At 42.0% G+C, this 25,022-nt stretch overlaps 1 protein-coding gene across 1 annotated transcript in view; it reads left to right on the top strand.

The window, feature by feature from the left end:
• The first annotated feature begins 900 nt into the window (after positions 1 to 900).
• NPC1 (NPC intracellular cholesterol transporter 1) overlaps positions 901 to 25,022 on the top strand; it is a 27,623-nt gene continuing 3,501 nt past the window's right edge. Inside the window, exons 1-22 of the mRNA XM_048289617.1 lie at positions 901 to 1,125; positions 7,845 to 7,967; positions 9,203 to 9,309; positions 9,891 to 10,066; positions 10,945 to 11,112; positions 11,729 to 11,978; positions 13,236 to 13,312; positions 13,972 to 14,342; positions 14,697 to 14,923; positions 15,307 to 15,407; positions 16,327 to 16,429; positions 17,359 to 17,548; positions 17,951 to 18,133; positions 18,781 to 18,895; positions 19,708 to 19,835; positions 19,925 to 20,065; positions 20,641 to 20,730; positions 20,844 to 21,034; positions 21,824 to 21,939; positions 22,514 to 22,643; positions 23,342 to 23,542; positions 24,327 to 24,558. Of these exons, the coding sequence (XP_048145574.1) occupies positions 1,048 to 1,125; positions 7,845 to 7,967; positions 9,203 to 9,309; positions 9,891 to 10,066; positions 10,945 to 11,112; positions 11,729 to 11,978; positions 13,236 to 13,312; positions 13,972 to 14,342; positions 14,697 to 14,923; positions 15,307 to 15,407; positions 16,327 to 16,429; positions 17,359 to 17,548; positions 17,951 to 18,133; positions 18,781 to 18,895; positions 19,708 to 19,835; positions 19,925 to 20,065; positions 20,641 to 20,730; positions 20,844 to 21,034; positions 21,824 to 21,939; positions 22,514 to 22,643; positions 23,342 to 23,542; positions 24,327 to 24,558 (3,498 nt within the window). The 5' untranslated portion in view covers positions 901 to 1,047. The remainder of the gene's footprint in view (positions 1,126 to 7,844; positions 7,968 to 9,202; positions 9,310 to 9,890; positions 10,067 to 10,944; positions 11,113 to 11,728; positions 11,979 to 13,235; positions 13,313 to 13,971; positions 14,343 to 14,696; positions 14,924 to 15,306; positions 15,408 to 16,326; positions 16,430 to 17,358; positions 17,549 to 17,950; positions 18,134 to 18,780; positions 18,896 to 19,707; positions 19,836 to 19,924; positions 20,066 to 20,640; positions 20,731 to 20,843; positions 21,035 to 21,823; positions 21,940 to 22,513; positions 22,644 to 23,341; positions 23,543 to 24,326; positions 24,559 to 25,022) is intronic.

Below are 25,022 nucleotides of genomic sequence, written 5' to 3'. Positions count from 1 at the left end.
ACAGCGGGCACAGCCCCCGGCAGCGGGCACAGCCCCGGGCAGCGGGCACAGCCCCGGACAGCGGGCACAGCCCCCGGCAGCGGGCACAGCCCCGGGCCGCGGGCACAGCCCCGAACAGCGGGCACAGCCCCGAACAGCGGGCACAGCCCCGGGCCGCGGGCACAGCCCGGGCCGCGGGCACAGCCCCGGGCCGCGGGCACACCCCCGGCAGCGGGCACAGCCCCGAACAGCGGGCACAGCCCCCGGCAGCGGGCACAGCCCCGAACAGCGGGCACAGCCCCCGGCAGCGGGCACAGCCCCGGGCAGCGGGCACAGCCCCGAACAGCGGGCACAGCCCCCGGCAGCGGGCACAGCCCCGGGCAGCGGCTCTTGGCCGGGCAGCCCGCGGGCCCCGTTCCTTGCAGCCGCACGGCACGCAGGGCTGCGAGACTAGTTCCTGGAAATCAGGAATCAGTGACTTTGAAGCCAAATTAAGGCGCTTTTGTCCGATCCAGAGGTTTTTAAAGCGACTTTTGATATTTACAAACTAGGCGATTAACACTCCCGCGCCTAGACAACGCCCCCGCCTGGCTGCCCGTGCAGCCTGGGCGGGATGCTCCCTCCTGGAAGGGCACGGCTGCGCTCCCACACCGGGCCGAACCTCCCGCCGAGGCCCCACAGCGCATCCCCCCGCGGCTCGGAGCGGCCGTGCCGTGATGGGCGGCCCCACCCACCGCCGGGACAGGCCGTGCTGGGGAGGCGGTGCCGGGGGCGGTGTTTCTGGGCAGGCCGTGCTGGGGAGGCGGTGCCGGGGGCGGTGTTTCTGGGCAGGCAGTAAGTAGGGAGGCGGTGCTGGGGGCGGGCAGGCGGTCGCGGTTGGCGGCGGCACTGGGGCGGCCCTCGGCCTCTCCTCGAAGGGGCCGGCGGCTCCGCCTCGGCAGGCGGGAGCGGCTATTCCGGACTGCGCTGGCGCGGCTGCCTTGCCGCCTCCTCCTGCTTCTGTTCGCCGCCGCTCGGTGCTGCTGCCCGCAGCGTCTGCCGGTCTTCCGCGCTCCAGTCCGCGCCGCCATGGGGACTCCTCAAGGCAGCCCCGGGCGAGGCGGCCTTGGCTTCCTCTTCCTCCTCCTGCTTCTGTTGCCCGTGCGGGTAGGTCCCTCCCGGCAGGTCGCCGTGGGGTGGGGAATGCCGGGCCTCCTGGCACTGTGGGGAGGAGAGGGAGCGGGGGGTGGGCAGCGGGGTCCCGCGGGTATTGCCTGGGGCGGGGGGACCCGCGGTATCCCCCCCGCATCCCGCAGCCGGGATGTCCCAGGTGGCGGGGCTGGATAAGGGCGGCGGTGTCCCGGGTTAGGCCCCTGGGCTCGGGGCGGCGTGAAGCTGAAGCGAGGTACCGGGGTGTTCCCTCCTCGCCCCCGATGGGACTCGGTACCCCTTCTCCCGTGCCCCTGGTCCCCGTCGGGACGGGGCTGACAGCCAGTGGCACAGCGGGCCTGTCGGGGAGCACCCCCGAACTTCAGCCTCTGGCCAGTCCCCGTCCCCTGCGGTCGCCCCCGGGATGCCGCGTTCCCGTGGCGCGCCCTGGTTATGCAATGCCCCGTGCATGTGAGTGGCCACGCAGTCACATGCTCGGCTGAGGCTTGCAGATGTCCTCGGTGTCTGGTTCGCTTTGCTTGGGGTGTAAGTTGCCGTAGGTGACAGCTCCTTGCAAGTAATGGTCTGTGCGGAGTGAGAGCTGCTGTTTATTCGTGTGTAGTAGTAACACTACGTGCTTCCTTAAAATTGAGGACTAGAGTATGCTGGACTTCTTGCTGCTTTAGGGAAAAATACGGTAAAACATTCACTGCTCTGTCATGTTTTGTTATGCTGTAGTGCAAGATAGGAGCGGGATACTCCACATTCCTCTGGAGAAACAAGGAGTGTCTTGTAAGCCTTAGTGGTTGGCTTTCTTCCCCTCTCTACCTACACTGAAAACATACTTTCTAGGTCGAGTCTTATGATTAGCCCTTTTTAAATATAGGAGTTTGTTATCTTGTGTGTGTGCTGAGGTTCTTCTGTTCTAATATCCTCTTCAAAACACTTTTAAAGAGCTTGAACATGAAACTAGGAGTTCATTCTTCTATTACCACTGGAGAAGGTGGTTGTTAGTAGTGACTCATAGTCTTCAGGTGAGTAAGTAATGGTACTTCACACCTAACCAATGCACCTTTATGTAATGTTTTTTGGAGGGAGATACCATCTTGGAGCAATCAGGTGTGTCCTAGGCTGGTAAAGAAATCTTATCAGGAGGATACTGACCGAGAGGAACTTGAAATAAGTTCCCCAAATATTTAGGGGGAATCCTTTTAGAGGCTTTGTGGTCCCTCGAAGTAAACTTTACAGAATTACTTTAACCATGCAGATCTCAGTTGTGTACTGTAAGAAGGCAGAATCTGGTTCTGTTGGGGAATTTTGCCATTAACTCTTATTTACAGCCTGACACTTCACAAAGAGGACCTTGATATCTTTAAAAGACAAGCTAGTCCTTCAGTTAGGCTGAGCCTATATAGTGTTAGATGCTTGCAGAAGAGAAGCATTGTGAAGGTGAACCTGTTCTCTCCCTCAAGTGTACTGGTGATGTAATGTTTTTGTGCTTTCAGTTGTGATGTTTGTAATCCGAAGTGCCGTATGTCATGTTTTTTCTGTTTCAAAGCAGTTGGTGGACTGGAGTGACACTTCTGTTTGCAATCCTTCCATTATATATGTGTTCACAGTGAACTTGAAGTGTTCAGCCTGTATCTTTCACTCTGAACAATGCATGGTACAAGATATGTGCCAGCTATCCATTACTATTTTGTTTTCTTATGGCTGTCCTAATGCACTAGATGGTATTGTGCTTAATGGCCACTATTGCAATTGATCTTTATATAATTATACTAAATCACAAGCTGTTAAACCACTGGCTAATCAAGGTTGGATACGGGTTTCCTATCAGCAGCTGGAACCCCAAGCTGCAGGATACATTTGATTTTCTGAAATCCCATGGGAAAATGTTAACGACAAGTGCTGCTCTTGCCCACTGGCCTGCAGTGTGGTGTTACCTGACCTTGGACACAAAGTTCTGAAATGCCTGTGTGGAGCAGTTTCGTTGTTAGGGATGGCAGTGTAGCTCCAGAACAAGACAGTAACCACTTCACCTAAATTACTTCCTGGAAAATCAGGAATGACTTGTTCAGCCTTTCTGGATGGAAAGTGAGGAAGCTGTCTTAGAAGGGGAGAGATGACTGAAGGGAAGGACTGGTAGAACTGAATAGTACTTAGCTGGGTAGTAGCCAAAACAATCCAGGTGTTGTGCATTATTATTATTAACCTGCAGGACATCAGAGCTGTTTTGGTGCAGATGGACTAAGTTGCAGACAGGTGCTAGTTAGGGACCCTGCACTTTCTGATCATGCATGCATCCGTGTCAGCTAACATCAGCTTGTTTCCACAGATACTGTTTTATTACTATTATTGCAACTTCCTCTTCCTACTTGCCTTTGACTTTACTGTGACATCTGAAATGTACTTGGATAACTCCAGAACTGTGGCTTGCTTTGCCTGACCAGGAGTAGTAATGATTTTTCCATCTGAAAGGGAACAGTCTCCTGCCTATGAGGAAAGGAACAGGAGGAGCTTGGCAGATAAAGCATGGCTCTGAATTGGCTGCCTCTGAACAAGTTGCTGAAAGAGGCAAAGAGTAAGAACTAAACCTGTAAAGTTTCCTTTAGTCCATGGACCTCCTTCTCCCTGCAAGAAGGGTTGTGAGGTAATATGCAACTTCTGGGGCACATCTGTGAACTTGACTGGTCACCTGTTTCCATAAACCAGTCTTCCCATTTATTAAGGATGGTGGAGTGTTTCCTTGGAGCTCTCAACCTAGTCGACAATAGCAGGTATTAAAGGGAGTGTGGGGGAAGGGTGTGCTCTTTCCTGGATTGATCTTTTTGCCCTGCAAGATCCCAGATGCATCATCCTAGATGAAGGAAGGGGAAACAGCTGTATCTGATGCTCTTGCCTTTTCCATACATTAGTAATCTTAGTTTGAAGAGCCAAACAGTGTTCACTTGTCATCTGGCATTTGCAAGACCACAAACAGTTGCTGTTTCTGTGTACAGCATCATCATTGTTCTTTGTCTGTTTAACAGCTATGTATTCATTGGTGGTAGTGGCGGCGAAAGTTGCTGGAAGTGTCGAAAATTATCGGTTTGTTTCAACCTATAGTTGAAGAAACTTGGGCTGAAGTAAAGGTGTTTATGATCTGTTGGAACACTAGTTCTGTTACAAGTGAATGATAATGCCTGGGAACCAGAAAGCTCTAACAGAACTTTTGTGGAATGTCCATACTTGTTCATGTGCAAGTTCTTTATAAGGGCCTGAGGTGAAATTTCTCTTCTAGAGTCTAAGAAGAATAAGTCTGCCAGAAATAGGAATACAGTTTTCTGAACTCTGAGAATGTGCTGAGGGTGAGGGTTAGTGTGCTGACAGATGGTTTCGAAGATGTGCTAGAGGCAAGAAGGAACAGCCTTAATCTAAGGTTATGTTGCTGTTGCTTTATGAAATACTTAGGAAAGTCCCATTTTAATATATGAAGTACTTAGTCATGTGATCTTAAAAGGAAAACACTCAGAAAGAATCCAAAACCATGAACTGAGTCTTGTGTTACTTATGGAGTATTATAAGTATTTTGCCTTGTTTAGAAGGCAGCTGGGTTCAACATAGCATTTCTCTGTTACTTTTGGGGCTAGGCTTTTACCCACTTAAGAAACTTAATACCCAGGTGAGCAACTATGTGACCTAAAAGTCTGACTCTACAAGCAGCAGCTTTCTTAACTATGGCTTATTTACAACTACACTTGCTCATCCCTATCTCACCCTACCCTCATAGGAGCGTTCTTCTGAAAGAATGGAAAGAGCAAAATGCTTGTCTTAGTCTGTAACTTAATCTAGCTTTTACTAGAGGGTTTTCAAGGGGAAGAACTATCAGCTATATCTTATCTGTGGTAGTGGAGTAGTTACTTGTCCCTGAATACTGCCTCAACCATGGGAGATGAGCCCTCTCCTGTTATTTTGTGGCTGACTCAATGGTAAGCAGGCTATTAACTTGCTAGTCCTCAAGGGCTGTTGTGTTGACTTTAGGCTGTTGATGTCTAATGATTTGGTGGTTTTTAGGCTTATTGACTTGGTTCAACCACTGTAAATCAAGCATCCCCAAAGCTTACTGGTTCAGGGAACAAACTCACACTTTTATTAGTGAAATCCTGCTAGGTCATGACATAAATATAAAATCTTAAGATGTTTCTGAAACTGCGTTCTTGGTGTTAATACTGAAACAGAATATTCAGACTTGCAGTTCTTGGCCTAAATGCTCTTCTAGTAGTTTAAAGCAGCTGATCTGTTCAGCTTTTCTTAAACAGGCTGAAAGTTTGAGTGGCAAATGTTGTTTTTTCCATTGTATGTTTTACTCTTGTGGAACTTCAGAAATATGATTTGAAATTCTTTATCCAAATTCAAATGTAAACTAATACTAGGCCAAAGCTTGTCTTGCTTTATTTTTCTTTTGTTTAGCTGAATACATTTTGGTACATCACCAAGTGTCATGTGCAAGTAAGTTGTTTTATATTCTGTGCTGAAAATGGTGACAGAAAGCCTTGTAGGTAAATTTATAGACATAATACAGATTGTATTTTGTTTTGTATCCATGTAGCTATAACCAAGGAATTGCTGCCTTGAAATACAGATAATGTTTTTAAAACAACTGAACTATCAGTCCAGTTGATGTGGTAGCTGAAATTTACTCAAGTTTTTCTATGCAAGAGGTGCCCTGATAAGTTTAACTGCATTACCAGTTTTCCCATACTTTCGACTCTGGAAGAAGCGAAGTCTTTCTCTAAAGAGTTGGTTGATGAATTTGTGTGTTTTAAAAAATAAGAAGTGTTAGATAACAAAACTTAATGAAGGACAGAAAGTGTTTTATAGAAAGGATGATTACAAACTGTTCTAGACTAAACGTGGAAGCCAGCCTGATACTGAAGAAATAACTAATCCTTTTCTCATGGGCAGTATGAAGCAGCTCCAAATTCTTTGCCCTTTTGCAAGAATAGTAGTGAATCTGTGCTTCCTTGTGAAGAGACAATTTGCTTCTGATGCTGGTACAAACAGTAAAACCATTTTCACTGCTAGCAGATTGTTTGCTATTAAAACTGGGGCATACGGCTGTGAGGAAGCAGAGCTGAAGATGATGACTTCTACATTTGCATCATAGTGTAAACTTCTTAGATTAACTTGATGCATGCACAGATTTACAATGTAGTTTTGAGAAATTGTCTACAAGTTACGGAAGTTTGACTTTTTGTCTTATGCTGGTGTTAAGCATTCAGTGTTTAAAAGTGCAATCTTAAGGAGTGTTTTCCAACTTGCAATACTTTGGATAGAAGAACTGCTAAAACAGACAAATGAAATGGTGATCTAGATAAGTGGTACTTAAACTGACTTTTAGACCTGGCTTGCAATGAATAACTTTGAGTCAGCCTATGTTGCCCTGGTTAGGTTAAAGAGGAAACAAGTTCTGGGTTGAGTAAATTGTTGATGGTTATTGTCCCTGATAAACAACTAACTACTGACGTACTTTTTGAAGAACTGTCAGTGTTGTTCAGCACAAAAATGGATGTTATGGAAGCACTGTGATTCTGGGTAGCTCTTGGGTGTTGTGAATACAGCCTTTCAGGGGCCTCTCTGGTCAGTAAACAATACTATTCATGGTCAAGCACAAAGCACAGCAGTCTGTCCTTGCAGCATACACATATGGTATCTCTAAAAATGCTGGGTCAAGGTTGTTAAGGAGATCAAAATAGGTCAGTTATCTCTCAAACTGTAGTAAGCAAACCCCTGATCAGAGCTGGCAGAAGTGTAGTAAATGTTTGTGCAGTCTGCTTTCTGCTTGCAGCCCAGGTGGTAGGAAAACCTTGGAGTGGTCTTAAAGCTTTTGCTGTAAATAACTTGTTATTGCATTAAATGTTTTAATTTTCAGAATAAATATTTTGGCTAGTATCTTGGATATCTCAGTGTCAGTATCACTGAACAAAGATAAAAGGGTTTCAAGGTGCCACTGCCCTTTTTCAATTTCTTTTATGTACATAATAAAGAACAAATTTCTGAATTATCAATAGTCCCTTAAATTAAAACATGTTTAAGCTTTTTTTCATAGCGCTGTAATCCCATTTAAATGTTCCATGCTTAGGTTTGAAAGTGGTGATGGCAGGCATCCTTTGAGACTGTGACAATAGATGTATGGCAAGTGCAGATCCATGAAGTTCTATTTCAGAATCCTCTCTATGCTGTTTCCTCAATCTGTCACTGTAATGAGTTTTCAGGAAGGATCAAAAGGTGGCAGGAGGAAGTGAAATTGCACATAAACAATGAGTTTCTCTCCATGTGCACTGAGTCATGTGCTCTAATGTGACAGTTTAACCCCCAAATTATTTTGTTGTCTTGCATGAACAAGTTCTTTTCTAAACCACCTTGTACTTGAAGATGCTTTTCAGGTACTGATTTAGGTTTTTCTTAAGTAACTCTTATGCTTGATCTTAACTACAGGCAGTGCACTTCTTGTTTCTGTAATGGTCAGGGGAGGGTGGGGAGCTGAGCTGAAGATCAGTGCTGATGTGCACCATGTCAAAAACACCTGCTTTTCTTAATGGGCGTTTTATGTAGTACACACTGATAACTTAATTAGCAGGAAATTATCTAATCTGGACTGTAAGAGGCTTTTGGAGTAGTAGCACATAAATTCAACAATAGCTGAGGTATTTGGCAACTATTCCTTGCAGTTAATCATTTATCTTGTTGATTAGGTACTTCCACAAAAGTGTGTCTGGTATGGAGAATGTGGAGTTGCTTCTGGAGACAAGAGGTACAACTGTGCTTATGATGGACCACCAAAAGCACTACCAGAAGATGGCTATGACTTAATGCAGGTGAGCTTCTCTTGGAGGTCTGCTGCTAAAAAAATCTCCAACACTTTAGAATTCTTTGAGTTCTGTTGGACCTGTGCTATGACTTCTCATCCTAACCTGATGAGAAAGTAGACAGATTATCTCTGATTTCTCAGGTCCAACTGGGTGAAGGTGATTTACCTCAGTTCCTTTTCAGAGATACCTGAAGTCTCCAAAATGTGATTAGAGGCTATCACAGACAAAACCTTAAATATAGGACTTGTTCACTTTCCTGCAAATTTTCCTCACTGGTTTGACTACTCTTTAATCAGATTGCTTTTTTTAAGGCTCTCCCAAAATGTATGTTCCACAGTTATGCCCTTCTGATCTCTAAAGGACAGGGCTAAACTATTTTCCTTCAGATGATCATTCCTGATAAAGGAAGGTGCTAACTGACTCTTGTTCAAATGGAGCAAATTTGGACAAAAGTAGCTGTGCCTAGTGTGAGACTGTATTTTCTAACTTGGGCTTCAGCTACCAGAGTGAACAAAATCACAGTCAGAATAGAGTTTATGTATTTCATGCACGACACAGGATAATATTGCCAGGCTTGCCTTCTGGTATCTGATAGTTCAAAGTTTTAAAGAGTGAAATAACTACAGAGTTAAACAGTGGTTTGGCTGGTGACAGGAATGACTTCATTAAATATTTAGTTGAGGTAACTACTGTTGTGTATTGTTTCTGAAGACTTAATGTACATTTCTTGGATGCTACTATCAGTTATACTTGTGTTAAATACATTTGTCTCCTCTGTAAACTGAACATGAAGTAGCTCTTCCAGGTAATTGGTGATTTTGTGATTAGTGGCTTGCCTTCTGAGACTTTGAAATCTGATACTATCCAGGAGGAGGATAAGCTGCAGGAATACTTTCAACTTGGATAAATATGTGTTGTTGTCCTCTTACCAATAGGCTCTCAAATACCGTTCTCACTCTATATATAGACCCTGGTGACTAAAGATATCTGAAGGAGCTTTTCGAAAGGAAGTGCTGCATTGAATAAAAGAAGTGAAAAAAGTGATTATTCTCTCCAGTCTTTAAACAAAAATCTTGTTTGCTGGACTGTTTTTCTCCTATGCATCTCCCACAGCAACAGCTACTGTGTTGTGAAATATGCTGAAGCACAGCCCATTATTGTAATGGATTCTGAAGTCTTAAACATGCTTATTCTTCTTTTCCTCTTGATCTTAATGTTGTTCGTTTTTTTGGTTTTTTAAGGAACTCTGTCCAGGTTTATTCTTTGGCAATGTTAGCACTTGCTGTGATGTTCATCAGCTTCAGACTTTGAAAAATAGCTTGCAGCTGCCTCTGCAGTTTCTCTCCAGGTATGCTAATGAATGGCAAAACACCTAGCTTTGTAACAGAGTAACAAACCACTTGTCTTCAAGTAGACTGTAGAAAAAGTGTTGGTTTCATTTAAAGGATTATTGGAGCAAACTATTGGAATGACTTGCTCATCTAGAGCAGCAGGCTGTATTGTCATGAAACATCTACTTGCACTCTGGATTGACTTAGCTGTAGAATAAACATTCCCTTAGTTTGTCTCAAACTACTTTATCTAATGAAACCTTGAGAGGAGGGTAACATAAAGTACCATTTGGTCTTGTTCTAACTAAGATATTAAGAAGTCTTCCTGCTAGCAACAGCTAAGTTTTTCTTCAGATTCTAGTAAAATTATTTGAATCTCCTCTTTGAGGCAGACAATTTAATTAGTGAATTATGGTGCTTAGAGTTGTTTGTCTGTAGCATCAACAACAATTGTTGTAGTGCTTACTAAAAGCTTACAGAACTTAAATATTTTGTCCTGTCACTGAGCAGAATGTTTGTTTGCAAGGCACATCTGACTTGACCTACATAGCACCTTTACCTCTTAATCTGATTGCTGTTCATTGACTTTCCTACCCAGATGTCCATCGTGTTTTTACAACTTGATAAACCTCTTCTGTGAACTGACTTGTAGTCCAAGTCAGTCTGACTTTTTGAATGTTACAAGCACCATACCTTACTATGATCCCATTTTAAAAGAGAACAGAAGTAGCATTACAGAGCTGGAGTACTTTATTGGAGATCGATTTGCAAATGGTGAGTAAACAGTGTGTTAATTTACTTTGGCTTTTGGTAACAAGACCAGTGCTTTTTCAGAAAGAATTGGGAGGTAGAAACATCTCTTTGACTGCCTTTTTGAAGTTTGAGTCTTCACATAGGTAACAGCAGGTCCCCCTTAAAACTTATGGAATACTTAACTTCTGCCTGGACAAGGGAGATTACACTGACACTGTTAAATTAACAGTGTTTTTAAAGGTTCAGCTGGCACTGAACATCTATACAAATGGCTAATAGCTAATAACCCTGATGACTTTAACTTCACAAAAATAAAGTTGTTGCCAAGTATTGAATGTCCAAAGCCTACCTGATACTAAAACAGTCTGGCAAGTATGATAATAAAGTTTGTACATGGTGTACTACAGTGGTTCTCTAGGAGACAGTCTTGAAATTGAAATGGATTGTTCTAGTCCATTGTCAAAATCAGATGTTTTTAGAGAACAGAATATTTGGGTTGTATTTTGATTTTGTAGCAAGCTTTCAGTCTTTTTATGCTTTTTGCCATAACCTTTAATAAAATTGAGACAATTGAAAGTCAAATATGGCCTACAAGTTCAAAGTACTTAAATGCTTTTCATAGCTTTCCCTGAAAACAATATTAGGTAATGTTTCCTGTCAAGCAGAAAAGTAGGTCCTAGCATAATGCAGATTTGAGTGGCTTTCTCAGAGCAAGGTAGCTGTAACAAAGCATTGCAACCTTGAATACTGTAAATACAACTGAAAGCATTAGTTCACTATCCTAAGATGTTTCTGTTTGAAAGCTGTAAGTATGTTCCTGGAACTTGGGGAGTCTGTAATGTTGGAAATACTTGGAATGCTTACTCAAATTATAACATTGGTTTAATGACTCTTCCTAGCAATGTACAATGCCTGCAGAGATGTGGAGGCTCCATCAAGCAATGTTAAAGCACTGGGGTTGCTGTGTGGGAAGGATGTCAAGGACTGCAGTGCAACCAACTGGATTGAGTACATGTTCAGTAAAGACAATGGACAAACTCCTTTCAGCATAATTCCAATCTTTTCAGGTAAGAAACTTAGAATAGTCCTTGCCTTTGAAGCTCCTGTCAAAGGCTGTGTGGATAGAACACTGATTTTTAAACAGCTGCACAGCAAATGAAAGTCTGCAGTCAGAGGCTTTCAAAGCAATGTGAGATTAACTTATCTGGTTTTTTGATTTCTGCTTGGAAACCATGCTTTTTTTTCTATGTGGCTTCTTACTGTATAAATCTCTAGAACTCACTAATGATGGATTGATCTTAGGAAACTGGCTACTTGTATTCCTTGGGAAACGGGCAGTACCCTCATCCTTGAGGATTTCTTTATAAGGAAATTATTGTTGCACATTTCACAATGTGAACAGATAAGGGGGGTGACAAATCATTGCTGGGATGATAGGAGTATGTGCTTATTACTTTTACAGACTGAAGTGTTATAGACATGACGAGTTGTTTATATATTAGCCAACTGTAAACAGTTGGGACCTGCTGTGGAAAAGGCAGTGGAGTCTTCATCTCTAAGACCAAGAAATGCTACGCTTTATAGGGGCTGGGGGCTTTCATATAAAGGGTTAACTCACTTAACTGTGAAGGTCTGAGTTTTTCCTGGTAGTAAACTGGCTCTGCAACTTGTGATTTGTCACAGATGTTCCTGTCCTTGGAATGAATCCTATGAATAACGCTACCAAAGGCTGTAATGAGTCCGTGGATGATTCAACAGGACCATGCAGCTGTCAGGACTGTTCAATTGTTTGTGGTCCAAAACCTCAACCCCCTCCATTGCCTCCTCCTTGGCTATTGTTTGGCTTGGATGCTGTGTATGTCATCATGTGGATCTCCTACATGGGCTTTCTTCTCATATTTTTTGCACTGGTTTTTGGAGTCTGGTGTTACAGGTAAAGCATTCAAAATGCTGAGCTCTTCAAGTCACTTGTTTATCCCTGAGAACTTCTTTGCCCTGGTCAGATTCTTATGTCCTTACTAATTCAGCCAGCCAAAAGTCATGTTCTGTAGCAGATGCCACATATGCTGACAGGGAGTGTTCTAGCAGCGAAAACCACCTGGTAGAAAGTGATTGCAGAAGTTGGTTTAGTTGATGCAGAACTCTCTTAGCTTTCCTAGCTACAGAATCACATACACTGTTCTTCAACTTTCATAAGCAAGTATGCAGAAGTCTGGGAAAACACAAATTCATAACAAAACTATTACTGCCCTATTGCAAATGAAGTCATGAATACTTTTTCCTAGTCTCCTATTTTGAAAAAAAAACCTAAATGAAAGCTGAGCTTCCAGTAATTATAGCATATCACCCTTGATCACGTGGCTGGAGCACCTCTCCTGTGAAGACAGGCTGAGAGAGTTGGGGCTGTTCAGCCTGGAGAAGAAAAGGCTCTAGGGATTACTTACACGGCACCTTCCAGTACCCAAAGGGGGCCTACAAGACAGATGGAGCAGGATTTTTTACAAGGGTATGTAGTGACAGGACAAGGGGCAATGGTCTTGAACTGAAGGAGAATAGGTGCGGATTAGATGTTGAAAACAAATTCTGTGCTATAAGTGTGATGAGGCAGTGGAAGAGGTTGCCCCGAGAGGTTGTGGACTCCCTGTTCTTGGACATGTTCAAGGCCAGGCTCAATGGGGCTCTGAGTAAACTGATCATTGAAAGGTGGCCCTGCTCATGGCAAAGGAGTTGGAACTAGATGATCTTTAAGGTTTATTTCCAACCCAAACCACTCTGTGATTCTATGATTGATGAGTTATGACCAGGAAACTAAAATTGTTCTATAATAAGAATTAAGTCTGTAGGGAAAAGGATAGTGGGTATGACAGTTTGAAACATGTTCAGCAGCCTTACCTTACTGGGCACTATGAAATGATAGGTGTGTTTGAGATGCCTGGTTCATATTTCTAAAGTAAAAATCTCCTGCGAATTTCAAGTAATGATCACTTTGAAGATATTCTCTCTGTTGTTAATGCTAGTGATATTCTAAATGTGCATAAAGAAGCTGTGCTTGATGTAAGCTGGAAGAGTTTATTAAGACAGCTGACATGGCTGTATGTTGTTCCAGAGGATCATAAAGCTGGAGATTGCTGTACAAACAGTACAGATGCCTTTCAGGACAAGCAGGATAACACAGCTTTTCGCCTTGCAGGAGGCGGCACTTTGTCTCGGAGTACACCCCAATTGACAGCAATGTAGCCTTTTCTGTGAATTCCCACGGCGACAATGGTATGGCTTGGATAAGAGTAATAAGTTTGTTAGAAATTCAGCTTAAGTGCATCTCTTTTGTAGGGATGGGCTCTGGAGTTCTAGCTTTGTTAGGCTAAAAGCCTGTTCCTAGATAGCCTTCAGCCTTTTGACCAGCATCTCTTCTTTTAGAGTAGTACTTACCCCTGCTGTACTGGATGCTGAAAGCCCTGGGTACACACTTCATGGATCTAGCTAAGCTCCAAGGAAATTCTGGAGGGCTTTGTTGCAGGGGTGTGGGGAGGGCAGCATGATTCTAAAATCAGTTTGGTCATGTTTTAACTCATCCATGTATCCATTTAAAGTATCCTATGAAAGAACTGTAGTTTAACTTGCGTAGCAGCTGAGGTAGCTTGTTTTATTGCGTATATATCTTTTAACTGCTTCTTTCTTTATTTGCTACACCTACTGCTGTCAAAGACAATCTTACATTACAAGGGGCAGTGTAGGTACAAGCTGTTTTCTGCCCCCTTGGCCTCAGTCAGGGATTAGTCCCAGGGTCTGACTGTCACTGGAGGCGTAGCTTCTACTGCTTCCTACGAACAGAGCTAGAATAAAATTTCATCTTTCTGAGTGGGCTCCAAGAAAATGCTGCTTAACTGACTTCTCAAACATTTACTGTTTACTTCTTGCTCTTGCAGGAAAAATTACCTGTGGTGAAAGGCTTGGTGAAAGGTTTGAGAATGGCCTGAGGATGACATTCACATCATGGGGGGCTTTCTGTGTCAGAAATCCACGTCCTGTTATCCTCTTCTCTGTGGTCTTCATTGCAATGTGCTGCTCAGGCTTTGTATATATTAAAGCAACTACAAATCCTGTAGATCTCTGGTCAGCCCCAAGCAGCCAAGCCCGCAAGGAGAAGGAATACTTTGACATGCACTTTGGGCCTTTCTTCCGTACTGAGCAAGTTATTATTCAAGCACCAAAGAGCCACCCAGAGACATACTCACCTTACCCATCAGGAGATGATGTACCTTTTGGGCCTCCCCTTACCAAAGATATTCTCCATCAGGTAATTGGGACTTTCCAAGAGCAAAGACCTAAGCATACTTAACAGGTATAACCACATGGAGTTGGCTTCCATCTGCAATGTTATGTATCCATCAAAACAGTCACTTGATGTTCATATTAAAAGTCCTAGACTTACTATGAAAGCTTTTTGCTGAAAACCTTTGTTAGTGAGACACTTGCAAGCTTAAGTCCCAGTTCTTAGTATGAACACAGAAATAATGTTTTGTAACGTGCTTCTATTGACACATGCCTCTGTCTCTGGAAACTTGCAGGAATATAGCTGCACTTAAGTTCTGTCTTGCAAGGGAAGCGCTTTCTTGTGCTGCTCTTAAGCTATGGTTTGTTTTTTCTAAAGGTACTGGATTTGCAGGATGCTATTGTCAACATAACTGCTTCTTATGACAATGAGACTGTAATGCTGAAGGACATTTGCCTGGCTCCTCTTGCTCCCTACAACAACAACTGCACTATCCTGAGCGTACTCAACTACTTTCAGAACAGCCATTCTGTTCTGGATCACACTGTTGGGGATGAGTTCTTTGTCTATGCTGATTACCACACTCACTTCTTATACTGTGTTCGGTAAGCAGTACAATTACATGGTTTTTAATCAAGTTGCCAGTTAAACTTGGTTTGGTATGGATGCTGACTGGTTTACCTCAAACAAACAAACATGTTTTCAATGCCTCTGAAGAGTTCTGAACGGAAGATCAGTTTCTAAGCTTTCACTTTAGTTTATAGTTCAGTTGGTTAGAAGGTACTCCTTGTCTTAAAGGCTATAAGGCAGATACCTTTAAAATGGTTCAAAGATTCAAAGCAAATGTAGCACGAGGGCAGCATACCACTAGCAGTCTTGTCTTGTTTCTGTCTTCATTTTCAGTGGTAGCACAACAGCTTTTTTCTGTCTTGTGCTGTGCCTCAGCTGTCAAGCAGAAGCTAACAATTATTGCTGGTGATCTCTTTAGGGCTCCAGCATCACTGAATGACACGAGCTTGCTTCACGATCCCTGCTTAGGAACGTTTGGTGCACCTGTATTTCCATGGCTGGTGTTGGGAGGATATGATGGTGAGTGGCAAACCTCAGTATTGCAGTTTGTCTGAGAGGATATACTTGTGTGCTGTCCTTGGTGCTAAAGGTGCATTCTGATTTAAACAGGTGTTTAAATGCACTCCAGAGAAACTGGAGTTTTGCTAAACTTTCAGTAAGAAAGGGTGCTTAAAGTAAGTTTTCAGTCGACCAGTGCTGGGATTGGAGGCAGACTACTGTGGAAGTGCAAAATGCAAGCAATGTGTAACTGGAACACACTTGTCAACAGGACAGATGTTCAGTCTACTTTGGGCTTGGTGAAAGATAAAGACCTGAAGTAACTCAGGTTGGTGTGCTGGGATATATGTGTATTTTGCTTTGAGTTAGAATAAAGTTCTGTCACTGGTCTGACAAAGCAGTTAAGAATAGATTAACATGTTCACAAAGGAAATTCCTTCATAATTACTCTGAAGCCAGGATTTTGTTCAAGCAATTTATCTAATTAAACATAACTTGGTAGTATATTTGTGTTTGATATATTTAAAATAGTGTTTAAAGGCAAGCACTTCTTTATTAAATTGTAGAGGATTTGTATTTACTTTGAGTAAAATCTGAGGATGCAAGAGGTACAGTGTTTAGGAAGCCACATTTCTCATTTGATGGAAAGTCATAAGCAGTGGTTATATAGTAGCTCTTTGTCTAACCATGCAACAATTTAATGTTGGGGTGTCATGAGCATGTTAAATAATGAATAATTACTCTTGAATACAATCTGGAATGCTTATCAGCTTCTGTTCTTATTTCAGTAGTGTGTTTGAGAACTCAGGGGGGTTCAGTGGATTTGTAGGGATGGGATTGCTTTGGGCAATGCTAATTTTGAACTTATCTGTATCTGCTATACAGATGTATAGAATGTAAGTTCCATTTTTTAATGCCAAACTTTTTTTTTCTTCTATAGATGATAACTATAATAATGCTACAGCTCTTGTTATTACTCTTCCTGTGAACAACTACTACAATGACTCAAAAAAGCTGATGAAAGCCTTGGCATGGGAAAAAGAGTGAGTAGTCTCCCTGTGTTCTGAAATACATACAAGACTTAAAATGTAGATAAACAAGAAACACCTGTACTGACATTTTTTCAGTATAACTACAGGGATCTTTTGAGAGGCAGAAAAACTGGTTAAAAACAGACTGTGCTGGTCATAAGACCTTCACTTTGTCTGGCACACTTCATTTGCTTTGAGACATAGGTTCTAGTCCTCTTAGTGATCATCTAGCCCAGTAGTACTTGCCAATAAGTAACTTCAGAAAGGATTTGATCTATTTCATTGTGGCTAGAATTACACAGGTAGACTCTTAATTTACTGGACCATTTACCATGAGTGGAAAGGTCGAGCTTGATGCTGTAGTTCTTCACCTTCAATTTTTAAAATGCCATCCAGGTGAGCATCTAAGGCTTTCATCCCCTTTCCCCCTTGAAGAGCTAGCTTGCACAGGCCAGTTGCTCTGGCTGTCAGTTCAGATAAAAACTACTGTACTAGAAAATTGTGATAAAATAAAAGTATGACAAGTATCTGCCTGTGTCACAAACACCTCTCAAGTTGGGAAACTGAAAGAAGGGCTAATAAATTGTACTGCAAGCAAGCTGTAGTCATCTTTCATGTGTGTATTCCTAGGTCTATCTTTGAGGAAAATTGTACTTAGAGTTTGAAATAACTCATGCAAGATACCTATTTGTCCTCAGACTCTGGAGAGAACATGGGAAGTATTTCAGTGTAGTGTGCTTCTAGTGCTTAGAATAGAGTAGGTATGTGTAGCCAGCACCTCTCTTTTAAAAATGAGAGTGGTCCCTCAAAGTACCACAGTGGTACTGGCCACAGTGCCACACAGATGATGTAAATTTGCCATCAACTGATTTTCAAGTATTTCTAGTGGAAGACGTTTTATCCTCTAAAGTGTGACTGACCTCTTGGTTTTGTTTTTTTAGATTTATTAACTTTCTGAAGAGCTATAATAATTCAAACTTAACTATATCATTTTCTGCTGAACGGAGTATTGAAGATGAGATCAACCGTGAAAGCAACAGTGATATTAGCGTTGTGTTGATAAGCTATCTTGTGATGTTTGTGTACATCTCCATAGCTTTGGGACATATCCAGAGCTGTAGAAGACTGCTGGTATGTGTAGAGCTTTCATTGCTATAAAGACTGAAGCTAGAGCTTGCCGATAGCTTTGAGTGATTTACCTGTTTTTGCAGAATGCTGGTGTTCAGTTTTGTATTAGAGCACTGAGTCCTGCTTGGGCAGGAGTTAGGAGGAGCATTGTTCTTGTTGTATTAGACAATTCATACGTGCTTCATAGTCTCAACTAAGTTCTTTCACTTGAGATGTTCAGTTAATATCAGCTTTAGGACTTGTAGCTTCAAGGTTGATTATTTTTTTTAATATTTGGATCTTCAAAAAAACCCAGAAAAGTTTTCCTCTACATAGACTAAATGTAAGAATATGGCTTTTGCCTTTGCTATAATCTGTTTTGTGGGATGATGCTTGTTTGGCTGATGTTCAGTACAACTTTTTTAGGTGGATTCGAAGATCTCTCTGGGCATTGCAGGCATCCTGATTGTACTGAGCTCAGTAGCATGTTCTATAGGCATTTTCAGCTACTTTGGAATCCCCCTGACACTGATTGTGATAGAAGTAATTCCTTTCTTGGTGCTGGCTATTGGAGTGGACAACATCTTCATTATGGTTCAGACACTTCAGGTATTTATTCTTTCATACAGACTCTTCTAAAAATGCCTGTCATTTTTGAAGTCTGTAAGCTTGGAGTAGGAAGTCTCCTGCACTCCGGTGCTCAGCTTAATCTGAGCAGCTCTGGACTCTCACAAGATATCTAGTGGAAGAGAGCCAAGAATCTGTGTACATTCTACCTTCACAAAAAAACCCCAATTTATGTCTCTGCATTTTTCTTACTGCTGCTTGATATCAAAACAGTTGTAGAACTCAACTGGTATTTTTATCACTTGTAATTTTAGCATATTGTAAGCAGTAGTCATGAACTAAACTACATGCTTAAGACTAGGGACTTCCGACACTAAGTCTTAGTGGGTAATCAGCTTTTTAATTTGACAGCTTCAATAACCCACTGAAACTGTCACTGCCTCTGTCAAGTGTGTGGTTTTACCTGAAGTACTAAACTTAGTACTATATTTTAAATTTGAAGCAAGACAACAAGTAATGTTCAGGCTGCTCTTGTTTTAGAGAGTCTCAGCTGTTTATCTACCTCTTGTTAATGCAGTGAAAACAACAGGAGAGTTTAGGATATTTTAAAGTTGTGGGTTTTTTAAAGTCATATGAAATAGCTTTATCAATTGCATGATTCCTAATAATACAGTTTTGCCTTAAAACAGAGAGATGAACGCCTTCAGGGTGAAACTCTGGATCAACAGATTGGCAGAGTTTTGGGAGATGTGGCACCTGGTATGTTTCTCTCATCCCTTTCGGAGACTGTGGCATTCTTCCTTGGTAAGACTCCTTTAACATTTGAAGATAAGGGCCTTATCAAAACTGCATGTTGCAAGAATAAATGCAAAACTAAAATATAAAAGTAAAGAATTTGTAGAGGCAGATTAACTTAGTTGTTTGTTGTTATAATCAAGTTAAACTTGACTTCTGCTGAGGATAGGCATTGGAGTACTTGAAGAATTTGGCACAGTTAAAAAGATCTGCTTCTGAATCTGTCAAACTTTCCAGCAAAGGCAGAGGTTTTTACTGACTTGCAATAACTGTCAAGTAAATTTGACCTTATGAATAGATCAAATATCAGTGTGTATGAACTCCTACATTGCATTTAGTCATCTTCCACTGCTTGGAAAAATGCCCCTATGACAGATGTGCATTTGAGGTTCACTTTACAATATGTTTTAGAGGTAAATCTTATGTTGTTACCCTACAAGTATAATTTGGCCTTCTTTCGTAATGGCTTTGTTTACCTGCAGTGTAATTTGCTGTTGGATCAGCTTGCATTGGAATGGCTTAATATGGAAGCAAGATGTTGCATGACGGCACTCCTTAACTGCTGTGTTACAGTCTGCACCTAACTTTGGAATTGAGAAATATCTTAGAACTAGTCACTCCTTTGCACAGCCTCAGTGCTGATAAACAGGTCAAAGACAGCAGCTGTAGCCAGGCTTGTATGGGCTCTTTCTTTTGCTCCAAAAATACAGGCCCTTTGTCCTGCTGTAAGGCTACCACTTAAACTGGGTGTTTGTCTAGAAAATACTCGTGCATTTCTAGGAGAAGGGAGCTCTCCTAACAAACTGGGTCGCTTCCTCCAGGGACACTGTCTACGATGCCAGCGGTTCACACGTTCTCCCTGTTTGCTGGAATGGCTGTGCTCATAGACTTTATTCTTCAAGTCACTTGCTTTGTGAGTCTCCTGGGCTTGGATATTAAGCGTCAAGAGGTGAGTATAAGTGCAGCTGTAACTGCAGTGTAGTGGGGATGAATACATCTGCAGAACTGCACTAACTCTGGCATTTAATCCCTTTTCAGAGGAATAGACTGGATATTCTGTGTTGCATCAAAAGCAGTGAAGAAACGGGTGGAGTCCAGCATTCTGAGAGCATGTTATTTCTGTTCTTCAAAAATCAGTTTTCTCCATATCTGCTTAAGGATTGGATGAGACCAATAGTAGTATGTATAGTCTATTTCAAGTAAGCAGTCATCTAAACTTGAGCAAAAGAGCTGTGAGCCTGAAGGCCTAAACAGGGAAGAAAAATCTTCAGTACAGTGAAACAAATGAAGCTTCTAGTATTTAATTTTCAGCATTAGTATAGAAATAAGCTTTTGTAACTTCAAAAATATTTCAGTGAATAGAGGCTTGATCATGGATTGTCTAAAGCCCAGATTTAAGGGTTGTGTTACTGACAATCAAATTACTTTAGCCTATGTAAAAAAATCAGCGTGTGTTGGCTTCTACAGTGCATTAATCCAGAGTGTTGTTGCCAAGTCTGCGATTCAGTTTAAGGTTACTGTGCTTATTTACAGAAGGTATTTGTATCTTTCACTGCGGATTTCTAAGAATAAATTTCCTTACAGTTCCAAAGGGACCTCGGAGTTAAGTACATTTTACTAGCACTGTTGTACTAAGCCTGGCTAGCATATTCAAACTAGAGCCTCTTTGCATGGTTCCTATTAGCTTAGCAAATGACTCCTATTGCTTGTTGTTTCTGTACAGTTCTCACGTCCATGGATTTGCTTTTTTGCAGATAGCAGTGTTTGTGGGTATCCTGTCATTCAGTGCTGCAGTTATGCACAATGTAGAGATTGGACTGGATCAGTCTCTCTCAATGCCAGATGTAAGTCTTATGATCGTGTTACTGTTCAGCAGTTTGTGGCTGAATTGAAACCTGGATACCTTGTTGTGCTACCTGAACATTCCATAATAGTAACTGAAAAATTTCCCTTGAAGGACTCCTATGTAATAGATTACTTCAGCCACACCAGCAAATATCTGCATGCGGGTCCCCCTGTCTACTTCGTCCTAGAAGAAGGACACAACTACACCTCTTTGGAAGGGCAGAACATGGTGTGTGGTGGAATGGGATGTAATAATGATTCACTTGTCCAGCAAGTCTTCAATGCTGCGGAAATTGGTAGCTAGTAAGTCTTTTATGCTTGTCTCTGCATAGCTGCATGGAAGAGATGTAGCTGACTGGTGTGTCCTCCTGATTTAGCTCAGGCTCAGCTGTTGGTTGTAAACTGACATTCTGTTGTATTTGCTTTATGTTGTGGGCTTGGGAGGGAAGGGGTTGGAAGCAGCTGTGTGACAGTCTTCTAGAGTGAGGATAAAACCTCTCTGGACTGGTGGGGGATACATTGGTGTACTTGGGTTTGGAAAAGGGGCTTGATCCTTCAAGGAATCTTGGAATGGTAGTAAGAGAAACTTGTGAAAACCTCTCAGTAGGGTTATGATGTTCTGGAAAATGACTGCATGCTCAGCTTCTAAACCTGGTGAATAAACTAGGCTAGCCTAGGGAGGCTAAGCAGGAATTTTTTCTGCAGCTAACAACTCAAGGAAGTCTTTTCCCAATTCCTTCTACTGTAGTTCATTTCAGCCTAACTGAAGGAGGAGCTTTGCTTGAAAACTGAGCCAACAGGGTGTGGAATAGGATGGGGAACAGAGTGGGCAGGGAAATGGAAAGCTGAGCTTGGCAGTAGAACTGGATGCAGTGAAAACGCTCCTGCTGTTTGCTAGCTGCAGTGTTATGAGCTACCTGAGCACTATGGCTCTTGGATGGGGTACTAGAGCATGGGACTATATGGAGGACTGAGCAGATTTGACAAGAATGAGTTGACATGGCATAAGGTGGCACAGGAGAGATCAAGTGACGTGTTCTGGAGTGAAACACAAAATTACTGATGATGGATATGTTATGTTACTCTTATTAGCACGAGGATAGGCTATGCCCCATCGTCCTGGATTGATGACTACTTTGACTGGGTGAAGCCACAGTCGTCCTGTTGCAGAGTCTACAATACCACTGGGCAGTTTTGCAATGCTTCAGGTATTGGCATCCATCCAGTTGCTAGTGGATTAGCTTGGTTTATACATTTCACAGCCAAAAAATTTGCTCATGGTATGAGCCAAGTGAATACCTTTCCTTATTGTAAGGAGGCACCTCTTGAATTGCCCTCTTAATTTATTTGAACTGCTGTTCCAGTGAGCTTAAATATTCTGCTGGAATGCTGCAGGTTGGAAACAGCCTACCTAGACAGCCAGTGTAACTTGCTGTAAAAATTTTGATCCTTCTGTTGGTTTTCTTAGAGCACACAAACTTGGTGCTTTGGTTTTATTCAGGTCCTTCAGTTTGGTGCAATTCTCATCAGATCTAATGAAGATAAATGCACAAGTAAGAGGTCTCTGACAGCAATAAATAAAAGTAACAATAAATAAAGTAGTAGCAATAAATAAAATTAAGGACTACGAAGCTTATATGGAATTTCAGGATGGATCAGTTAGTTCGTCAGTAAAAATGCTTTTTATGGAATTAGTAATGTAGTAATGCAAGTCAGAAGTTAGTACTGTTAGGAAAAAGAATACTTGATCCTGTAGCTGACCTTTATCCTATATTTCTTCAGTCAGCGATCCATCCTGCACTAGTTGTCGACCACTGACTCAAGAAGGCAAGCAGAGACCACAGGGCAAAGACTTCATGACCTTTTTGCCAATGTTCCTGTCGGACAACCCTAATCCTAAATGTGGCAAAGGGTAAGAGCCTTATTCTATAGACCTTGCTCAGACCAGTGCATCAAAGATACTTGCTCTGGATTTTGTCTGCAAGGTTAGATATCTAATGCCCTCCTAAAAGCCATACAAACATGGACATGTCACCAGTTCTGTATTATTTTCTGAAAAGAACAAATGCATCATCAACTGAATGGAATAGCAGCTTTTCCCTGTACAGAGAGACAATGTCTATGGTCAGTCTGGTCTAGAATATCCTGTGCCATCTTGAAATGTATTGTGCTCTGAAGCTTGTATAGTTTTGGAAACTGCTGGAAACAGCTACCAGCTGTTAGCCCTCTAAAGGGCACCTACAGGAGAGCTGAAGAGGGACTTTTTACAAGGGGGTGTAGTGATAAACAAGGAGGAATGGCTTTAAGATGAAAGAGGGTAGGTTTAGATTAGATGTTAGGAAGAAATTCTTTCCTATGAGGGTGGTGAGGCACTGGAACAGATTGCCCCGAGAAGTTGTGCCCCATCCCTGGGAGTGTTCAAGGCCAGGTGCAATGGGATATGAGCAACCTTAGTCTAGTGGAAGGTGTCCCTGCTCATGGCAGGGGTGGAACTAGACTGTCTTTATATTCCCTTGCAACTCAAACCATTCTATAATTCCATAAGATTATAAAAGCTAATAAATTTCAATGGTGCTGACACTGGTATCTAATATGTCCCTGTTTTTATAGAGGACATGCTGCCTATAATTCTGCTGTCAACTTTATAAACAACAAAACTGACATTGGAGCCACTTACTTTATGACTTACCATACTGTACTGAAAACATCATCTGATTTTATTGATGCTATGAGGAAAGCTCGGATTATAGCAGACAACATTACTGAAACCATGGGCATCAAAGAGAAGAACTACCGGGTGTTTCCTTACAGGTATGATTAGATGTTTCTTGCCTTGGTGACAAATACTTGAGCAACACAGAAAAGGAGCTGGCTAATAACATCTTAGAAACCTGAGTTTTGCCTAGCAGAAGGTAATGCAGAGATTTGGGGATTTCTAGTAAAACCAGAAAGATAAAATTTACATTTGTAGCACAGACCTCTTTTTACTGTAATCGATAACTAACTTACATCCTTCACTACAAAGGTAGCTCTGGCTCCATTTTTGGGCATTTCCTAGCTTTTATAGTAGGGTTCAATAGTTCTAACATAAGCAGATATATTGGCATGGGTAGTTGCAAGCTGTGATGTGAATGTATTGACTTCAAATAAGTTATTTAAATGTAAAGCAAATGTAGCAGCAATGTCAAGTATAACACTACTACACTAAAATTGTGTTGGAGTTGGTATCTGTACATCTGAAATACTGATCTCTTTGCATCAAAGGATCCTACCTGTACTTATGGTCCACCTGCAGTAGCTCCTGCAGATATCACAGTGGATCTGAGGACCTACCTCCTGGTATCTACTGTAGCTGCTTATATTGAAATATGGGAATTACCCTGACTTTGAGACACAATCTTTATTTGAGGTATTAGTGAGGAGTTGACTCCTACAGAATGCTGGCTGTTACATGACATTCCACTGATACAAAGAAGCCAGGTTCTGTTGGTGACTTCTGTCAGGGGGGAGCTACTTTATCCTTAGCACAGAAGCTGATCTAATATTAGCATACAAAAGGGAAGACAGCTAATGCCAACCTCTCTCTTTTCCACAGTGTGTTTTATGTCTTCTATGAACAATACTTGACAATTGTGCACGATGCTATCTTTAACCTCTGCATCTCCTTGGGATCAATATTTTTGGTGACAACTGTGCTTCTTGGTTTTGAAGTATGGGCTGCTGTTGTGGTTTCAATAACTATTGCTATGATCATCGTCAACATGTTTGGAGTGATGTGGCTCTGGGGCATCAGCTTGAATGCAGTTTCATTAGTAAATCTTGTCATGGTAAGTCAACAAGACATCCCTTTGCTTCTCTTTCCAAGTTTTGAGCAGTTCTGTGTCCTACATATATACTCGAGATACTGAGCAGTATTCTGCTACTAAACTTCGACAGGCATTTGAACAGTAATTGGAACTATCTTAACACATCTAGAAGAAGAGAAAACAAGTTTATTCTGACAACTAGTCCTGGTACTGATAAAAATACAGCAATTGAACTGAAGCTATACTGCCTCTGGTGGAGGTCACTCCTGTTTTGCAGCAACAGCTTTACTGCTGCTATCTAGGCTTGGTGCTGCTCCACATCAACACAGGTGGTTCATGCTGAAGGGGGAGGATGCATAAGTCTGTGTTAAGGCTTCTGCTATATTTATGTTCTACAGAGTAGATCTGGGATATGCTAGCACCAGTTTTGTTCTTGCATAAGTGGATGGAATCATTTGGACAGAGAGAGCCTTGGTAAAGCACTC

The sequence above is a fragment of the Corvus hawaiiensis genome, chromosome 30 (assembly GCF_020740725.1).
Source record: "Corvus hawaiiensis isolate bCorHaw1 chromosome 30, bCorHaw1.pri.cur, whole genome shotgun sequence".
Lineage (NCBI taxonomy): Eukaryota > Metazoa > Chordata > Aves > Passeriformes > Corvidae > Corvus > Corvus hawaiiensis.
The sequence above is the reverse complement of the archived record's forward strand: the minus strand, read 5'-3'. Positions and strand labels throughout refer to the sequence as shown.